The sequence below is a fragment of the Grampus griseus genome (genome assembly GCF_964374135.1).
Source record: "Grampus griseus genome assembly, chromosome: 7".
NCBI lineage: Eukaryota > Metazoa > Chordata > Mammalia > Artiodactyla > Delphinidae > Grampus > Grampus griseus.
This window is the reverse complement of record NC_139001.1, coordinates 100,578,840-100,600,667: the sequence shown is the minus strand read 5'-3', so window position 1 is coordinate 100,600,667 and position 21,828 is coordinate 100,578,840. Positions and strand designations below refer to the sequence as shown.

Sequence of the window (21,828 nt, the reverse complement as noted above, 5' to 3'; positions counted from 1 at the left end):
ACCTGGGTATTCATTTTTAAGATCAGCTCAGCCATGTTTGTATTTATACACTCTACTATTAAAGTTCTTAAACACGTTGACCACATCTTACTAGCAATGAACACCCAGCCTCTGTCATATTGCCTGATAAAGTAAGTCCTTGCTCAACAGATGATGGACAATTGAATAATTTTTCCCAAAAGTAAATGTGTTGCTCTGGAGGAATAATTTATATGAGGCTCAAGAAAGAATGAACCAGAGTATAAGGGGCCAGTAGGCTGAAATATATCTAAATGAGTCTCATCAATCAGTCCTCATTCAATTAAGATACAGTAGATAGCCTATTTCAGGCATATAAGAACCAACTCCAATTGCAACATGGCTCAAACCATTTGCTTTAATGTTTCTCTTACACACACAAGGTCAAGTTGATGGTGCCTATGCTACTTTCCTCAGGCTGGGGCCTCCTTTGAAGAAGGCTCTATAGAGTACAACAGTCAGAATAAATAATATAATACTAAGGACCAATGCCAACCATGATGTTGTCTTCATGTACTTACTTGCTGGGTTGTCCGTGTCATGTAGGCTGACCACTGGAACCCCTGGACCTAGATTTTAGAAATGTATGTATAAACATTTTAAAGACATCTAAGTAATTACTACTGGAAGATTACATGATAGAGTTCTTTTTTCCAAATATAACATTTCATAGTTAAAACATAATGAAACAGAAACCCGATTATTAGATTTCATTCCTTTCTATGGATATTCTATTCAGAGAAGTAAGAATATACGGGGAAAGAAACTATTTGCAGGATTATTGTTACAATTCTCCCTTCTCCAAAAGGCCCTATACTTCTATAGTTCTATGGTTTTAGCCAATCTTATGCACTTTACTCTCTTTTTATCTAGTCTTTTATAGAATCATCACTGATGTTCAGAAAGTTGATTCACAACCCTGTGAACCCTCATCCACTCATTCAAGATTAAATTCTATTTACCACTTAGCCAAGAAAGAAAGAATGCATGTATATTAGAAGTATTTTGGCACAGTGGTTAAGAATCCACCTGCCAATGCTGGGGATATGGGTTCAAGCCCTGGTCTGGGAAGATCCCACATGCCGCGGAGCAACCAAGCCCGTGCACCACAACTACTGAGGCTGCGCTCTAGAGCCCGGTTTGCAGGGCAGAAATAGAGACACAGATGTAGAGAACAAACGTATGGACACCAAGGGGGGAAAGTGGTGGGGGTGGTGGCAGTGGTGGGATGAATTGGGAGATTGGGATTGACATGTATACATTAATATTCATAAAACAGATAATAAGAAACTGCTGTATAAAAAAATAAATAAAATAAAATTCAAAAATTCAAAAAAATTAAAATAAAAGCAAAAAAAATATTTCACCCACAAGATAAATTAAAAATTGGAACTAATTATATATTAATTTTAAAAATACATTAACTGGAATTGTTAATTATTTCAAATATACAGGATAATTCAAGTGTAACCATAAGATGTTATCTTAAAACTTCACTTCTCTGAGGAACTCTGCCTAGGGGTCTAATGGTTTTTCTCTGGTGTCATCCAACAAGTACTTCTCTTTTTTGATTACTTTATTTCAGATGTCAAGAGAAAAATAACTAAAAAGAAAAAGTATTGGTCTCTTCCTCATAGTGTCTTAAAACACGAATGTGTAAGGTACCAGCTGAAGCAGTAGCACTCAATCCATCACATTATAAGAGGACATCTCCCATTTCATCTCTGGGAAATACAGTATCCTATTAAAGGGACAGTGATTCCTATCAGTATAACCTAGAGATACCATACTACTATGTAAGGCTATAGCATAGTTACCGGATAGAAGAAATAATTGGGGTGAACATAATTTCTCAAAATTGAAGGGGACCAGACCCTGGGAATTAAATTTCTATAGATCCTAAATTTTTTAACAACCAAGCCATTATTTTAATAAGGGAACTATTGCTTTTCCTAATGTCTAGGTAAATTAGTTTATTATTCTAGCTTGACTTTGCTGATGTAAATATGTTTATTCACTTTTTTAAAAGGTCCATGTCAACCAGCACTTATTGATCATGTGTATGTGCACATATTGACTTACTCCCAATTTCTATCTTTTAAATAAAGTAATGGATACAATTTCTATCTCAATAAACCCCTAATTTATAACTTTTTAACAAAAACTTACATAAACTAAGAATATCAAATCATACAGCTAGGGTAATCATTACTAATGATAGTAATAGATACTGATCAAATAAAATGAATAAAATAAATTTTATCAGAAATCATCTATTACCTTTACAGAGTAATAAGAAATGTTGATTCATGGGACTAAAACTGGCACCAAAATATGTACATTGTTCTTTCATAAAGTTACATGAAATGCACTGACGATTCAATAATCCTTCAGTAGAAGCACTGGGGAAAGAAAAAGAAAGTTAGAAATGCTACTGTTCCAGGTCCTTGAATGTGTGGTATCTATATTTAAATATTGACATAAACAAAGATGCTACAGAATTACTCAGCTGAGGTTCCTTGTAAATTATGACTTACCATAAAAATGCAAACAAAGTCAATTCCCATTACTAATGTTAAGACATATGCATTTTTCTTCTCTGTAATAAAATTAAAATTATGTACACCTATATGAATGTAATATGTATGTATGCTTACAAAGAAACTGATTGTCACAGGATGCAATATAACTTATTCTTATTTTTATAGATATTTCTTTGTAAAGTCTTAAAAGAAATTACCCACAGAGACAAGCATAAAGTCACCAGCAATAATATTAGTTGGAAGAACTAATGTTTTCACAAGTCACACACATATAAAAAGCTCATGATTTCCTAAATTCAACATTAGATTTTGATATTAGTACCAGATTTTTCCCACTAAATAGTTGCACTGAATTTTGGGAAAAGAAAAGCTATTTTTGTATGATAATATATATAATGTTAATGCTTATACATGCTTTGAGACATCAAGGAGATAGATAAAGAGAAAAGCACTCATCTCTTTATTTTACAAACAATGGTGCTTAAGGTTAGAGGGGTTGAAATATTAACCCAAAGTTAAATTTCATGTACAGATTCATTTATTTTATAAATAGAGATTAATTGTAAATTATCTATGCTTCTAAATGAAAACACTGTTGATGATACATTTTTTAAAACTTGGCTGGACAAAATATTCTCAATTTCATTTTGGAACAAAACACATACTATAGTATAGTATAGTTCACAAAGTCACAGCTTCACATTTGAAACATTTTGGGCCCATTATAATCCAAAATTTTCCTTTTCTAGTCAAGGTGATTAATATACTAGGCACTTAAACACATTAGCTAGTTTCACCATTATGACAAATCATACCCATTTTTTTCTTTTAAATTGTGGTATATACGTAAAACAACATTCAACATTTTAACCATTTTTCAAGTATATGGTTCAGTGTCATTAATTACAGTCACAATGTTGCACAACTATCACCACAGAAACTATGAATGTGTGCCAGTCCCTATTAGTCACAGCTATTTAGTGACATAACTAGAATTTAAAACCTTTTCTCTCTCTACTCTTCCATATAATTTTTCAGATCCAAGTTTCCTAAAAATTATGTTGGTATCTTCTCATTATTTGGATTATGAATTACTAAAATAGAGAAAAGCACATTTTGAGACAAAATAATGACACCGAATACGCTAGCAGTTCTGATTCTGCAGAAGCATCTAGTCCCATAAATTAAATCAACCAATTATTATTTGTATAGCCTGGACAAGACAATGATTGAGTTTTCTGGGTCAAACACTAATATTATCTTACAGTCAAACAAACTGGCACTGGGTGAGCCATTTAAAGGGAGATTTATTGGTACTATATTTTCTTTATAACACAGCCCTCTGCACTAGTACAGGTCATAGATATATTGACTTTTGTACTGCTCTGCCTCAGTCACTGGGGACATAAGACAAGCAAACAAATCTAAGAACCCACTGTGATTCAAATCACATTTTAGGTTAATAGAGGGAGGAGAGAGAGGATGAGGCAGCGCTGCTAGCTGAGTTTAGCCAAGCCTAATTTTCTGGCGCCGTCATTTTTCGTTAAGAGTTTTACAAAATGAGAAGAATAAGACATTGGTCCAGTATTTCCACATCTCTAAAGGACTGTTCTTGACTGCCACTATTAACCACTGTATAAGTTTCAAGAAAGATAAGCTTCAGGTAACCAAAAAGAGAAAGCGACCGGTACTTTAACCAAGACCTCTAAACCAAAATTAGAATCATTCTCTTTAAATAAACAGCTGTTCTTCTTTTGGAAGCCATTAGAATTGAGAACATGTGTTCCAGACTCTAAGAGAAAAAAAACGAAGAATGTGAAGATGACATATTGGGATATGTGATAAAAAGGAGAGGCTCGCTTCAGATTAAAACAATTTATGCATAAATAAGAGTGTGTGGATGAATTAGAGAGAGTTAAGGTACTTGATACATGCATTTTTACTCTCAAAGGAAAGTCTAGGCTACTTGGTAAGAATCATTGGTGACACTTCTTCAAACATGATGAATTTCCACTGAGAATATGCCATGGCAGTTTTGACACTTTAAAAATGGATCTGTGAAATGTAAATTAGAAAGTGTATATGAGTCTATAATTGTAAGTTGCTTGCCAGACAAAAATAAAAGTCATTCTTGGGAGGTCCTGGTGAAAGCTTTCTGAGTGAAGAGACATTTTTAACACTAAATAGGTATGACCTTAACCCCTTTTATGAATATAACTTTTCATCCGGGAAAATTGGACAGATGAAAATAGTCCCCATCCACTGCTTTATTTAGGTAAGCAAGGACCATTCCTGCTTAAATAACAATCAATGGATTATACACATTATGGGGGGTGGGGGAGAGAAACTGCCACTTGATCCACTCTACTAAATGTTCACAATGCTTTTATTTTGTTCGGGAATACATCACATGTGTACAACATTAATGCCATGAAAATATAAATGAGGCATAGTAAAAGAAAAGCCTACTGGGGAAAATATGTAAATGCCTGTGATGTGGGTAGTTGAGAAAAGCAAGCCTCAAAAAAAAAAAAAAAAAAAAAAAAGACATTTTGAGACTGTAAAAACAAATGAGGGAAAAAATAAAGGAGGAATAAGATGATCTCCATTTCAGTTCCAATTGTTTACGCTCACAGTGGTCCAAAGCTGAGGGACTGGGCCAAGAGTGTGGGGTTTTGTCATACTGAGTTGGTTCTCTCCTAGCCATACCAAAAAGGAAACTTCAGACTTCTCCATTCCATCATTATGTTGTGTAGATGGCCCCTGAGGAATCTACCTGTGCAGGAAGATCCTCTCTCATTGCTTACCTGTACAGCTGCCTCCCTCTGGGAGACGACTCGGTGCTCAGAAAGTAACTGCCCATGAAAGAAAACAACACAAACATCAGGCACCAATCAATTTTTGCCACACCGAGTTTTCACCTGAATTTTCAAACTGTCAAAGAACAGGCAAGAGCTCTTCTATTATTTAACGGCAGGACTTGATCCATTTGGGAAACGCATATTTTTTCTTAAAATATTGTCACACTTTTCCATGATCTCTCTCAATCTCTCTGAGTGTGCATGTGTGTGTGTGTGCATGTGTCTGTGCAACTGTCTGTGTAAGTATCTCTCTGTGTGAAGTACAGGGAGAATCTTAAAGAAAAGGTTTTTACATGGCCAGGCTACTTGGACTAGGACCATGGTAAGCAAAATATAAATCTAGCAGAAAAGACTGCATTTGACGACAGTGACTTCCAACCTGACTAGAGAACCAAAACCACTCACATTTTTTGCGTCGTTTCATCGTACGCCAGGATCTTTATCACTTCCCAGTTTCCTGATGTCAGATGCCGCACAGTAATTTGCTCACTTTTACTCTGCAAAGAAATAGAATATATTGATTTTCTTCTTATTTAAACAGCATCTCTCTGGTCAGCACAAAAGTACTAACCGCCTGTGTTACTTTTCATTCTTTAGTTCTCAGCTAATGTTGAGTTTCTCACTTTCAATCTTAAGAATATATCCACATGTGCATAAACACAGATGCAGGTAAGATGGTGCCTTTATTCCTATGTGTAGGAAAACCATTCAGAAAACATCTCCAGGTGAGGATTACGTGTGCATCATCATGTTGACATAGGAAGTCATCTGGGCATTTGGTACAGACTCTCATCTAAATGATCGACAGCTATGCAGTTTGGAAAGCTTTAAATAAAATACTTCAAACAAACTTCATTCCAAATAGATTCTGTTACATTATTTTAACATTTACAGATGTGCATTGCTATATGATTTGCTATTTTCACACAGTAATTTGTTTCTGAGATCATTAAATATCATCACTATTGATGAGATCATCAATAATTTATTTCTGGGATCACACTGACCCTTGTAGCCACAGTTTATTTTCACTGCTATATGGTTTTTTTTGTTTGTTTGTTTTTGTTTGTTTTTGTTTTTTTTGCGGTACGCGGGCCTCTCACTGTTGTGGCCTCTCCCGTTGCGGAGCACAGGCTGCGGACGCGCAGGCTCAGCGGCCATGGCTCACGGGCCCAGCCGCTCCGCGGCATGTGGGATCTTCCCGGACCGGGGGATGAACCCGTGTCCCCTGCATCGGCAGGCTGACTCTCAACCACTGCGCCACCAGGAAAGCCCGATATATGGTATTTTATTGTATGTATGAATACAGTAAAATTTATTTATTTTTTGACATTTGAGTTTTTCCAAATTTTCGCTCTTAAAAACAAGTTGTCTATGAACAGTTTTATTAATGTCTCCCGGTGCGTGTGACAGGATTTTCTTGAGATGAACACTGATAAATGGGACTGCTTGGTCAAAAGGTGAATGTCTCCTACCTAACTCAATAGTGACATTATTTTCCAAAGTTGTGCCGATTTAGAATCTACTAGCAATGTGAGTTTCTGTTGCTCCACATTTTATCCACTTCCTCACCAACAGTTAATGTCATCAGACTATTTAATTTTTTGTCAAACTAATGAGTGTGAAATTGTATCTCATTCAATTCCTTTATTTTTAAGAAAATATTCAAATCTACAGAAAGGTTAATGGATAGTACATGAATACCCATAAAACCGTTACCTAGATTCACCAAACATTAACATTTTGAATATTTGCTCTCCCCCTTTCTTCATATGCTAAATCATATGAAAGGAAGTTGAAAGCATCAGACTATTTCAGCTCTAAATATTTCAGTATACATCTCTCAAAATTAACAGTATTTTCTCATATAAGCAAATTGCATATCATACCTATGAATAACAACATTAATATCATCTAAATATATAGTATGTATTCTAATTTCCACACTGCCCTAAGTAACCCAAATATCTCCATATCTATATATCTATATCTATCTTTCTATCTATCTACATATCTACCTAATTGCAGTGGGTTGTCACCTCTTTAGTCTCTTTTAAAGTAAAAGTTATCCTATCTTTTCTTGAGTTCTACAACATTGACCATTTTGGGGGCGGGGATTGCTGTGGCATGTGGCATGCGGAACTTCCCTGACTAGGGATTGAACCCGTGCCCCCTTCATTGGAAGGGTGGAGTCTTAACCACTGGACTGCCAGGGAAGTCCACACTGACCATTTTTAAGACTCTTGGCCCAGTGGTCTGATACGTAGAGTATTTTTGATTTATCTGATTTTTTAAAATGATATAATTTAGGCTAATATTTTTGGCAAAAATATTATATAGGTGATATTGGATACCTCTTATGCTTCATATTAGGAAACACACCATTACACTTCTTCCCATCCTTAACAATGCTGTTTACAAGGTAACTGATATATGTTCATTGTAAAGTACATTTTTCCCTGTAGTTAAAAGTGGGATGATGCTTACACATTACATGAATAGCTCTTCCTCCATGAACTTTCCACTCAGTAGTTTTGGTATCCATTCATGACCTTTCCCTGAAGAAATTATCATTTGGAAGTGATTTTCTAACTCTAACATCCATTCTATATTTATTAGGTGGTATTCTTCTGTAAAAAGAACTTTCCCTACTTTTTCCCCTCACGTGTGTTCACTCTCTTTATCTCCCTCTTCCTCATACTATTATAAACATTTTTAATCTGATGTGTTACATTCCATTACTGTTATTTTGTTGTTGTTGTTATCATTCTTCATGATGCTGAAATTGACAAACTTTAGTTAGTGGGACCCCTTCAAGCTAACCCCTCTATTCTTTGGAAATGATTATGTTAGTTTTAGAGCACTTCCTTGTTTTCTGCACAGTAAGATGTTCTAAGATCGCTTCTTATCTCCCATATCCATAATCAATAATTTCTCCAAGGCATATTTTCTACTGGATTATGATATTTAGATATCAAGATCTGGGCTTAGGTGTGCTCATTACTACTCTAATGTTATTAGTTCTGGACCTTTTCAGAGGAGATAGATAGGCAGCCAGCCAGATGTCCATATGTTCTGTGTGTGTAGGTGTATGTGTGCGTTCGTAGTCACACCTCAATTAAAATTCATATCAGTTTGATTTACATTTTAGGTGTATTATCTTCTCTTAGTATTTCAATTTAAGCTTTAATGTCCTCATTCTTTTTATTTTAAAATATGTACATGGTCAAAAATAAAGTATAAATATGTGGATATATACATTGACAGAAGTCTTGATCTCACCCCATTCTCATCACATAGAAAAAACTTTTCTTCATTTGGTTCTTATTTATGCTTCTTTTCTGGGGGTAGATTTTTATAATTAAAAAATTAATATTTTATTACTATAAATGTAAATGCTAATCTAATTACATATATATGTACAAATTAGAGAGATTGTGGGATGTGCTCTATATCAATTGTTATATATCATCTTCTTTTTAATTCTTAAATAGTTCTGCCTGTGTGGATGTACCATACTTCATTCAACTAGCCTCCAATAATGCAAATAATCTATAGTGATTATTATCTCAAATAATGCTTTATTGATTAACCCTGTGTATATGTTTGTTTGTGGTTTAATGTGTAGGGAAATATCTTCAGGATATTTTCCTCCATAGGGAAAGTACCATTCTGCACATCTACCAGTAATGTATAAGGTGCCTGTTTTCCTACAGAAATGATCCCTGAAAGTACAGTCTTCCCATGAACATGTTACAGAACACGCTGTTCATTGTTTGAATTTTTGCTAATCTGACAAGTGAGAAGTGTTGCTGTGGTAGACGCTATGATACACTAACCAGAACTCCCTTCTAGAAGGAAGGACCTACCTCTCCAGTGGCTAGAAGTCCTGCTGGAAGAAGGCCCTCAGCTGTCAGTCTGGAGACGGCCTGAACTGAAGAAAATGGCCTCACCCAAGATCATACCTCTTTTCAACAGCCCTCGAAAGGACAACCTGATCAATATTGGGATATAGAAGCCCAGCCCTCTTGCTCTAACTTGGGACTTCTCTGAAGGGCTCTCCCAGTGCAGAACTCTCTGTGGGGTTAGCTGAAACCTTCATTGAGATGGCTCTGCCACTCAAATTCTTCTGCACAATGTTGCTTTCTTTTCCTCCTTTCCAGAGTTATTGATCTCTGTAATAACTGGCCTGCAGGCTAATCTTTCTTTCACAGTTGGCTTCCTGTGACACTCAACTTGTGACAGGTATATTAGTGTATTTTCAACTTGCATTTTGCTTGGAAGAAAAGTTGAGCATCTATATTTATCTATATATGTACAAATGCTTATATATATATATATATACATATAATGTATAATATATAATAATCCATTTGCATAATTGTTTTATCTAACTCTCTGCTAATGTTTGTCTCTGTTATCTATTCGATCAGATTCCTTTGTATTCTGGTGTTATTTATTTTTTAGGAGCTCTTTGTGTCTTTATATCCATTTATGTGAGGTATATGCTGCAAATATATTCTCCTGGTTTGTCATTTTGTGTTGACATTGGTTATGATAGCATTTTTCTCCAATTTTTTTTCTGTTCTTTATAAAATCAAGTTTACCAACATATTCTTATATTACTTCTAAGTGATGATGCATAGTTTAAAGGCTTTCTTCAAACTAAGGTTACAAAGAATTTACTGATGTTTTCTCCTATTACAGGTAAGATTTAATTTTTAAAGTTAGAGCTTTGTCATTTTAGAGTTAGGGTGGTAGACTGGAACTACTTTTATCTTTTTCCTAAGGGATATTGAGTTTTCCTAAAATGATTTTATAAAAACTTAATTTTTTCAGTGGTTTGAAATGCCACCTTTATTATATATTAAATTTCCATATGTACCTGAGTCTATTTTTGTACTGTCTATACTATACATTTATCTCTGTTAAGTCACGTCCCAATACCACACATTTTAGTTATACATTTTTTTTAACATCCATATTATTTAGGACTCACACCCACTCATTGTTCTTATTTTCAGGATTTCCCTAGATAATACTACATTTTTATTTTCCCAAAGAAGCTTAAAAATAAGCATATCTAGTTCAAGCAAATAAAAACTTACTGGAATATCTTATTGGGAGACTATTAATTTTATAATTAATACTGATCTTATGATCTTCAGTTATTTTTTAGAAGAACATAGATATTTTTCCATTTGTTCAAGTCTACTTTATGTCTTTCCAGAATGTTTCAATGTTGTCCTCATATGGGTTTTGTACATTTCATATAATTTCATTTTCATATTTATTACTAAGTATTTTATATTTTGCTGCTATTGTCTAAAGGCCTCTCTCTTCCATTATACCTTCTAATTGATTATTGTTTGCAAATATGAAAGTTATTGATTTCTGTATGCTAAATATCTATCCTGCTGTCTCACTAAATGCTTTTTCCAAATCTTACAGCTGGTTGTTTATTCTTGTCTCATTAACTAATACCTCCAAAATCATTTTACATAATAGTGGAGATAGTGTGCATCCTCCCTTGCTCCTGACCTTGATGGGAATGACACGAGATTGGCTTTTGGGCTGAGGTATACATGTTTTATCACTTTAAGAAATTATCCCCAATTCCTATATATATATATACACACATATATATATATGTGTGTGTGTGTATATATATATATATGTATATGTATATGTGTATGTATATTAACCAGAAAGTGGTATTAAATTTTGTAAAAGGCAACTACAAGGAAAACCTATTCTATAGACAATTTAAATTTTATTGGCATTGCCTTTGAAAGTCTAATAAGATCCTTTTATGAAATCATGTGGGCCTGGTGCTCACTTGTGGTGTAGTTCTTTGATAACATTCTGCTTCTTCTACGTCATTAATCAGTTAAGCTCTGCATCTCTCCTGGGGACAGTTCGAAGTGTATTTCTTCATGAAATTTTTCATTTCATCTAAATTTTCAAACGAATTGACATAGAGTTCTGCAAAATAGTCTCTTACGATTTATTCAAATGCCCTTTGTTTATTTCCCATTAGCCATTTCTAATTTTATACCAGTTTGCTTTCTCCCTCTTTTTCTTTGATTGGATGAGCATGTGTCTTGTCTCGTGTGTGTGTGTGTGTGTGTGTGTGTGTGCGCGCGCGCACACGTTTTCAAAGGGTAAACATTATTTTTTCACTTATTAGTTCTACATTTTTCTATTTATAAACTACTTCATTTCTGCTTCAAATTTAATCATTCCCACTTTTCTAATGTATGCTGCATTTTGCTGATAATTTTCTATTTAAGTTGGAAATTCAACTTATTTCATTCTTCCATCTTCATTTTTATGTTTGCTAAGTTATGATTTTTATTCTGACAACTTATTCTGATATAAAGTGTTGCCATTCTTTTTCTTATTATTATTTTATAAATTTTGGAATTTTGACTTGAATTCTCCAGTAAATTGTTTAATTAGATTTACTTTAAAAATTACTTAGTTGGAAAACCTGTTAAAATATATTATTGATTTCTAGGCATATTACTTTGTGATTATAGCATGCTTTTATTTAATTTCTAATTTGTAGAACTTACTGAGCTTTTTAGATGGATGACCTGATGAATGTTCAACTTTTGACAAAGTTCCACATACATTTGAAACAGATATATAATATCTCTTGTTTAGATGTGTTCAAACATAAATACACACATTATATATGCTATATCTATAACCTTACTTAATTTTTTGTCCACGTGAATCAGTTTGAACTGAGAATGAATGGTACAATAAGGTTTCCACATATTAAGTAGTTTCTGGCATTTCTGTTTTATAAAGGTAGCCATCTATCTGGGGCATAGATACAGACAATTGACTATTATATCTTCCTTGTGATTTGTGGCCTTGAACATTATAAAGCATCTTCTTTTGGTGGTCTTAATGCTTTGGAACATGAAAGCAGCTCTTCTTGTTTGTTATATCAGGATTTTAGCCTTTCCGAATCATTTTGTTTAAGATGTATATTTTGCATAAAATATTGAACTGGATTCTGTTTCATGAGCCAATTTAAAAAATATTTTTAAAATTTTAGGACATAAGTTAGGCCAATTTACATTTATTGGTATGACTGATACCCTTCTAAAAACTCTATCATATTTTATACGTTTATTTTGAATATTATGTTTAATGAGTTTTTTGTAGGCAGTCTTTTTGTAGTCTGTTTAGTGTTTTGAAATCCAGTGTTAGGTTTTATTTTAACTTTACATGTCATCTTTATATTAATACCTTTAATAATATTTTTCCACCACTACCCCCCTCCAAAGATACTCTGTATTTCTAGAACATTTTTTTTGTTGTTCTGGTTTGTCATTGGATTATGGGTTTAAATGTTACCTCTCTTCCAATGTTTTGCTTATCTTCTATAAAAATGCCAATTAAGGGGCTTCCCTGGTGGCGCAGTGGTTGAGAGTCTGCCTGCCGATGCAGGGGACACAGGTTCGTGCCCCCGTCCGGGAAGATCTCACATGCCGTGGAGCGGCTAGGCCCGTGAGCCACGGCCACTGAGCCTGTGTGTCTGGAGCCTGTGCTCTGCAACGGGAGAGGCCACAACAGTGAGAGGCCCGCATACCACACACACACAAAAAAGCCAATTAAGTATCAGGTGGATCTTATTTCCTTGTCTTACCTAACTTAAATCAGATCCCTTCTACTTTCTTTCTTTCTATTGGCTGTTTTTATGGGTCTTCTTGCTATCCATTAGTATATTTTCAGAAATATCTATTTACCAGTGGTCATCTTTCAATTAATTATTTCTGTTATTATTTTGTATTATCTTTTCCATTTCCTTCCTGAAATCTGTCACTTTTTGGTTTACAACTTTATTTCTACTTTATGAGGCCTTTTCTAGGTTTTGAATTTCTCACTTGATAATTTTATGTCTACATATGCTTATTTAATGATAATAATTCATTCTTTTTGATAATAATAGTCATTCTTTTTGGAGTATTGTTTTATAGAATTCTTCTGCCTCATCATTGTTTTTCTTCAGGAAAAGTGTCTTTATGTATTGGAAAAATTTTATTCTACTTTGTTTTCCTCATATAGTAATTTTGTAAATCTATTGCCAACCATATTTTGCTCTTTATAAGTATCTTGGATTTTCCAGGATATAGATGCTTAAGAATGGTGAAGGATAAGGTGACTCCCTTGAATTCTAAAGGAGCAGTGTTTCTAAGGAGTGCTATTAACAGTTCCCTAAGAACTAGTATCCCTAGAAGCACCCTAATGAGACACCATTAGGAGTGGATAATATTTTTTTTCTGTAGAGTTCTTAATTTCTACCACTAGTTTTCACCTTTTCTTTTACCGACAATATTCTAAGAGATGCCTCTCTCTATCAAGTTTTTTTTCTTGTTTTACTTTCTTGGGTGGTAATTTTTAAAAATTGTCATCTTTGGTTTTGTGCATATTCAAGTTACTTCATTCTGATTCATTTTCTCAGTGCTTATTTTTAAAAGAAATGTACTAATTTTCCACTATAGATTATGTTATATTATCTAAGCTTTTGATTAATGCCTTTGTCAGCTTAAAGAAGTTCTTTATTTTTAAATTTCTAAGGCTTTTGAATATTTGGTAGAATCCACCTTTAAAAAACTTCCTGTGCCTGATTTGAATACATTTTAAGACACTGATTCCATTTCCTCGATATTATGGGACAATTCAGGTTGTCTGTTTCTTAACTCAGACCTGGTATTTCTTTTTTCTAGAATTTATCTATTTTACTCAAGCTTTCAAATTTGTTGACATCGGCTATACATAGCATTTAAAAAAATATTTTAAAATTTGCAGTTATGCCTTCTTTCTATTATTTATACTTTGGGGGCTTGTCCTCTTTTTAAATTAAGTTTGTTATACATTCTAGTGTGAATTATTTTTTTTCAAAGAACCAACTGTTTATTTGGCTAAACCCCTTTATTTTATCTTTACTTTCTATTTCATTAAATTCTACTACTGAGTTTCTCATGTCCTTCTTCTACATTTGAATATATATGTATAAATATAGTATAATTATATTATAAAATAACAAATAATAGATATATGTAATTTAACCCATGAAAAATGTAAAAATTATATTTTATTTTCAAACATACCGCTTTTTAAAAGTTATAATTGTTGTTATTCACTTCTAATTCAATTGCATTGTTTTCAGAGAGTGTAATCTATCAGCTAAATAGTACTTCAGATGCATTTTTGGTATAAATATATCTAGAATCTAGGATTTTTGATGTGGGAGAGTTTTATTAAATATCTACTTTCTTATACTACTGGAAGCAGAAACTAAAAGGTCATTCCATAATGTATATGTAGTATTAGAATCTTCCTTCAAAAAAACAATAAGTGACTTATTGGTACACATCTGTATTTCAGCATCTTTCTAAACCATCTATTCCTTATTCTTAAAGGGAGCGCTCTCGACTTCTAGCTGCTCAAGGACAACAACAAGCATGTGACTTCTTTATTTTAACTTCTTCATATGCTGTCTGATGCATTCTGGCACTTTACAAGTACTTGCTGAATAAAAGTATAAATGCAAAGATGAAACCAAAGTTCTGAGATTTGAGACAGGCACAGCCTGAAGGCTGGCATGGAGTTCTGAAGCCATATATTTTATTGCCAAATTCCCACAGGACACCAACACAGTAGATAGTCCTACTTACTCATTTTCAGATGCTGTTTTGAATGGACCAAGGACAGGACTAAGATCTCAGGTTTTAGTGCATCTAATTTCAAGAGGAACAAAATCTCAAAACATTAAAAAGTAAAGAAACTTTGATCAATATTTGTACATATCTGGAGATGCATTTTGTTCACAGATTTCTAGATTGCTTATATGTTCTCTGTTTTTCAGAGAATTTTGGTGTGTGTGTGTGTGTGTGTGTGTGTTTTAAGGATGGAAGAGTGGCCATATTAAAAGTGATCATGAGCAAAAATCCAATGCTTTGAAAAATGTTTGAATACAGTGTACAGAAAATAAAAATTACACATCCAATGATGCATCTCGGATCAAAATATGTTTCTAAGTGTAGAAGTAAAAGATCTCTTGTTGGAAGCCATGATAACAACCTCACAACCTTTGGACTTTACTTCAAACATCTGTAATTTCTCTGCTTGCTTTATATCTACCAGGGCAACTCTGGGCTGGGGAATAAGTTTCACTCCATTTTACATGTAATAGCATAGACGATCTTGTATAGTTACATAGTTATAAGACTTGTAAGCTATTTTCTAATAATAGCATATTACGTTTGATCTGGACTCTAGGTAAATAGTTCCAATACTAATCAGAACATGGTAGATGACTATACAGTAAATTCAAAATAAATATCAAGGGACTTGACTAGTCTGTACCACCTCAATTAATTTTCCATCCACCTTCAGCAGAAATATAATCACAGGAAAGGTAATTTAACAAAGCAGGAAAGAATACTCATTTTACTTCACAGAAATAATTCTTTCTTTCTGTGCCACCAGCTCCATTATATTCACTTAGTAGAAGAGAAACACTGATTATCAATATGAAACCATTGTGGAATTTTGACAAGGGCAACATGGCAATATACTTTAAATTGAACTCATATTTCACTTTTAATTTTATAAGGGCAGCAATAAAACTAGTAATTTCATTCATTTTCAAAAGAGCTGAAAATCTAGGAAATAAAGTGTTTTTATTTGGGACATTAGACCTCAGGCACCTCTCCTTGGATTGGCAGAGATTTTATCTTACTCAGCAAGTTCAATATGAATTTTATGTATCTGTTTATAAGTTGGAAACATATTGGTATCAGTAAAAGTTTAATGATGCATGTGCTTTTCACCTGATTATACACTGTTCATTCAAATTTCTTACAGTAAATTCTGTTTAACTTTTACAGCTTCTAAATAATGGAAATATTGCAGTGCTTAAAAATAGCATGCTTTAATTTACTGTCTATTCATCATGTGAGGTGAACTAATTGTTTTCAGACAATGTCCTAATCAGATACAGCAGTGAAATGTAATGAAAAAATTGTACTGGGTTGATTGGGTGACAGAATTGTGGATTGGGGGCATGCTATTTTCTACAGTATTTGTAATGAATAATGGCATTTAAAATTGTTCCAAGTGAAATCATCAGCTCTCATAAGCAAAACTTTGTATTGCTGGATAGAAAAAGTGAATGAATTCACCAATATATATAAATTTTCATTTAACACAGTTTTGGAAGATAACAGGGCAATTGCTTATGCTTATAAATCTGAACCACTTAACATGACTGAAACTCTGCTTATCCCATATTAGAGGGGAAAAAGGCGGCCATGTATTTGACAAAAACCTTTCTCTTGACTGCAACTTACATTGTAAGATATAGGATATTATGGTTCCAAATATGGGAATTCAGGAGTTAGAAGTCTACATAAAGAATTCTATGGGGGAAAAGGGGAGAGGGAAATATCTGAAGTGATCTGAAGTGGTCTGCTGTAAAAAAAGGTTCGCATCATTGTTTGATTCAGAAACTACGTAAACTGATATCAATACTGCGTATTTCACACTCTACTCAGAAGGAAATTTATTTTAGCTATAAAGATTTTTGGAAGAGCCAGTTTTTATTTTTATTATTATCTTTAATGGAATATATAAAAGTAGATAAACCGTACTCATAAATTTTGTTTTCACATATTCATATAGAAAGTATCTGGAAATATATATATATATATATATGTATATATGGGTTTAGAAATATTTTACTTTTGATTCAGGAATTCCAGTTCTGTTAACCACAACTAAAGAAATAATTCATAATAAAAATAATCTTTATGTATAGTGACATCTATAGTTGCAGTAAATTGCCACTAAATTAAACATTGAACAACAATGGTTAACTATGTACATCCAGTCAACTAAATATTAATATTCAAAAGAATTGCATTTCAAAATTGTTTAGCACTATGGGAAAATTATGCTTTAAAATTTAAATTCAAATAGGATAAAATACTGTACTTAACATAAAATTATAATCATGTTTAAAAGTAGACTGGAGGAACACACAATTTTTTCCTATTTTTTATTTTTTGGAATTATTTTAACAAGCATAAGTCTTGTAAATGAGGGGAAAAAACCACTAAAATATTTGTAAGGCCAACCATCAATCTATATATTGAAAATATCCTGAAACACTAATTTTGTAGCCTGGTCTCTAATTAATGTTTTTTGGTTACCTACTGATTGTGTAAGAGAGAAAAATGTTTGCAAAAATTTACTAATTTCATTTAGTAAGATACTTCAAACAGATGAATATATTTGCAGTCAATGGGGAAGCTCTCTAATATAGCTAAGCATCAAGTACTGCAAAGGTGGTCTTCCTGACGGCTGCCAAGCTCTCTGTTCCTCTCATTTCTCACTCCCTGGGCACATCAATTTAGGTGGAGTCCTCTGGTGTATCAAGGGAAGGAAGAGGGGGTAAAAAGTCATCACTGGTGCTATGCACTACTGTTTAGACGGTAAATTAGTACACCATTTTTGGAGGGCCAGTTTCACATTCCATATCAAAACCTAAACAAATACATATATGTACACATATGCTTTGCCTAGGTAACTTTTGACATCTAGAAATATACATTTGTGGTAAGAACATTTATCTCTGGATCATTTTTGGTATCAAAACTAGAAATAAATATGATGATGAAAATTAATTCATTTAAATACAGTATAATATATTTACTAGACAGGATGTTGAATAGCTATTAAAATCACATTTACAAATAATATTAAATATTAAGAATGCAATTAAATGATGTGAGAAAATGCTCAGATATTACTCTTTAAATGTTACAAATCAATATATATGCTTTGATTGCACACTTTAAGAAAAAGTGATATATTTTTAATGTAAAATGAAATTGGAAATATATACAACAATTGATTTGCAGTGTGCAAGTCTGGGGTGATGAGATTATGTTTGATTTTATATACTCTTTTTTCTTTTTCTTACTTTTTGGCTACGACCACCAGGGAAGTCCCTGATTTTATATAATCTTTTTTTTTTTTTTAATTTATTTATTTTTGGCTGTGTTGGGTCTTCGTTTCTGTGCGAGGGCTTTCTCTAGTTGTGGCAAGCAGGGGCCACTCTTCATCGTGGTGTGCGGGCCTCTCACTATCATGACCTGTCTTGTTACGGAGCACAGGCTCCAGACACACAGGCTCAGTAGTTGTGGCGCATGGGCCTAGTTGCTCCGCGGCATGTGGGATCTTCCCAGACCAGGGCTTGAACCCGCGTCCCCTGCATTGGCAGGCAGATTCTCAACCACTGCACCACCAGGGAAGCCCCTTATAATCTTTTGTTTAGTTTACTCAGTTTAGAATTTTACAAATTTTTATAGTGTGTATATATATATATATATATATACACACTATTGAGATATATATATTGAGATATATATTGAGATATATAATTGAGATATATATATATCTCAATACGGTAATCATAAAAAAATCATAAAAGAGCTTTTTTGTTAGCTATTTAAAAATTGAGGCAAAGAGGTTCAAAATTGTGTGTATGTACAAACTTAAGAATAAATTTTATTTACCTAAGCACTGACCTCTGATTCATTAACAAAGTAAGTTAATTTTAGCCACATTGCCAAAATATCTGTAAATAATCATGCAGTCATGTTTATTTATCAGTGAGGCAAACCACAAATTCTCTGAACTGTAGTCAGAATAGATCAAAACATTTTCTACTTCAATGGAAGCTTTGCTATAATCTCCATATGGAAGAGGAACAAAGTAAACACATCTGCTCTATGAAGTTGTTCTTCTGAACATTTCAGAAATAATGAATTAGACTGCATTTCAGACTGGTTTGATTGGGCGACAGAAGGTATTTCTTCCCAAGGCTTGTAAAAAAACTTTTGTTATGTGCATAAATATCTCAATTTCTACATGCCAACATCTTCATCTCCTACCTCTGCTCTGCCAACCCCACACTTTTTAAAAGACATTTCTGTTCTTATTTTGTTGGATAGATAATCTCAGAATTATACATATATATATATATAGATGTATTATACATCTTTCTCTACCTTTCACTATATCTTATAAATAGTCACAATTTGTATGTAATTTTGACTACCTGGGTTTTTATACAGCTTCTTGAATATAAATACTGATATTTAAAAATGCAATAAGATGTCACCACAGTCAATTGTGAGATTTGGAAAGTTTTATTTATTCTTTTGGCGGAAATATTTCCCCAGTATTTATGATAACAAAGTTTATAATTAGCTAGCAAAAGTTAATCAGGTAAAGCAATTTGCTGGTGAAGCTTCCTCCAGTTCACATAAAAACCAAAATATGTTCCCTTAATATCACCTGTCTGATATAATCATTTAATAGTTGAGTACAGAATCACCAAAAATTTTTATTCATATATAAATGCTTTCATTTATTTAAAACATAAATGAGATCACATTATATATTAGTCTATAACTTATTTTTCCAATTTAATAATATACTATGAAAATTAATCTACATTGCTATTGTGGAGATTATGTGTAGTCAAATTATTTATTTCAGCTTTGATTAAAATTAAAGTTAAAATCATGACAATTACTTTAATAGTACAGATCTTGGACAAGGGTTGCCTCTTAAGCTACTGACACAGATTTAAAAAATTCAAGGTACTGAGCTGCCCAATGTAAATACATATATGGATAATGGTAAAATTGGAGAATATGCACAAGACTTGAAGGTTCTAAGAACATAAAAGTAGTCAGGTTGCTTAGGGATCTTTTACCACATTCATATTTATTCTATACTTAGTAAATATGAAATTGATTCTTGGCTAGTTTGTTTATAACACTCTCAAGAAAGATTCCAATTTATCCACAATGTTTTATCTTTATAAATTAACATTTACCTGTGAGACTAGACTGTTTATTTGATTTTGAAGGAAACTTTATTTCTCACGAATATTTTTATTGTCAATTAGATTCAAATTGACTCATTAACCTTGCCATATTTAAATTACTTATTGTGAATTCACTGATTCTTTTTATAATTAGATAAAACTGTATAAAACTGGTTAACATTCATTTGAAATGTAGAGGAAAAATAACCTTTTATCCTTTTTTTATCAAAAGGTCCATAAAAACATAACACAGATTTTATCTTTGACAACACATAAGAAATCTATTTTATCCTGGTTTTTAAAATCTGCCCTGCATTTCCTTGTGTGGGTACACTACAACTTACTAACCATTCAATTTTTGATGGACATTTAGACTGCTTCAGGTATTTAAAACTTTTATAACACACTGAAAATATTACTTGTACCAAATAGATGATATATATTTGTTGAATGAAAAATCGTCTCTCGATTTTCCTCAGGTCTTGGAAAGTAGGGGTTGGGCACTTTCCATTTATTAAATTCTATATCCCAAGGCCCTCAACTCATAGCACACATGTGTAGCTCACTAAATTTTATTGAGTGTTGAAAATGTTTTGTGTACAGCTTGAATTTATGGCTAAGGGTGGGGATCCTCTTCCTAAAACATCCCTGAGTTGGATATATGGCTGGACTTCACAGGTATTAACTGTAGGTGCAGAATACCACACGAAAAAGACTTTCATGAACATGATGGAATGAAACCAAACTACAGAAAGAAGCCAGCACTTACCTGGACGAGGAACATAGCTATGTGGTTATATTCTCCACGGCCCCCTTGCTTAACAGGAACTGTCATAAAGAATTTGCTGCCATCTCTAGAAAACACGGGCTCCTCATTCTAAAATATAGAAGCACATGCAACAATCTCAAAAGGGCATTTGAAAATTGTACTTCCAACTATTGCTAATACATGCATGGAATAGACCAATAATTGATTTAAGTTTAGTTTGGCAAATTGTCGAATTATTTAAAAAATAAAAGTATAACAGTATGTTTTAAAGTGAACGCAATGATGCATTGGGCATATGTGTGTGTTTGAGTGATGAGATGGATGGGAAAGTTTCTTGCATACTGGATAGAAATGATTTACAATTAGACTGAAGACACTTTTTAAATTGGTTCAGAAAAGAACTTTCATATCTTCACATATGATATGATTGTGTTTAGAAATTTCTTTCAAAAATAAAGAAAATGTTAACATCTGCACCAGTTTATCAAAATCATTTTTTTAATTTAGAAAATTTTCTAACATATAATATTTAATATAGTTTTCTGAAATCTTTTACTCAACAACTCAAGTTATTGAAGATATATTTCTGATGATGTACACATGAATTTACTGTAAATACAAAAATGAAAAGGCTGCAAAATTGGAAGGAATCCATTGAAAATAATTTAATTCAAATTTCCCATCCTCACTGCTCACCCCTTCACAAACACA

At 33.0% G+C, this 21,828-nt stretch overlaps 1 protein-coding gene across 5 annotated transcripts in view; it reads right to left on the bottom strand.

The window, feature by feature from the left end:
* The window catches only part of DPP10 (dipeptidyl peptidase like 10), a gene marked incomplete at both ends in the record, with an annotated part of 1,290,793 nt that overhangs the window by 58,323 nt on the left and 1,210,642 nt on the right, over positions 1 to 21,828 (bottom strand). For all 5 annotated transcript variants that reach the window (XM_082658735.1, XM_082658736.1, XM_082658734.1 and 2 more), the window contains 5 exons: positions 540 to 587; positions 2,299 to 2,420; positions 5,369 to 5,416; positions 5,828 to 5,919; positions 21,118 to 21,225. In XM_082658735.1, the coding sequence (XP_082514861.1) occupies positions 540 to 587; positions 2,299 to 2,420; positions 5,369 to 5,416; positions 5,828 to 5,919; positions 21,118 to 21,225 (418 nt within the window). The remainder of the gene's footprint in view (positions 1 to 539; positions 588 to 2,298; positions 2,421 to 5,368; positions 5,417 to 5,827; positions 5,920 to 21,117; positions 21,226 to 21,828) is intronic.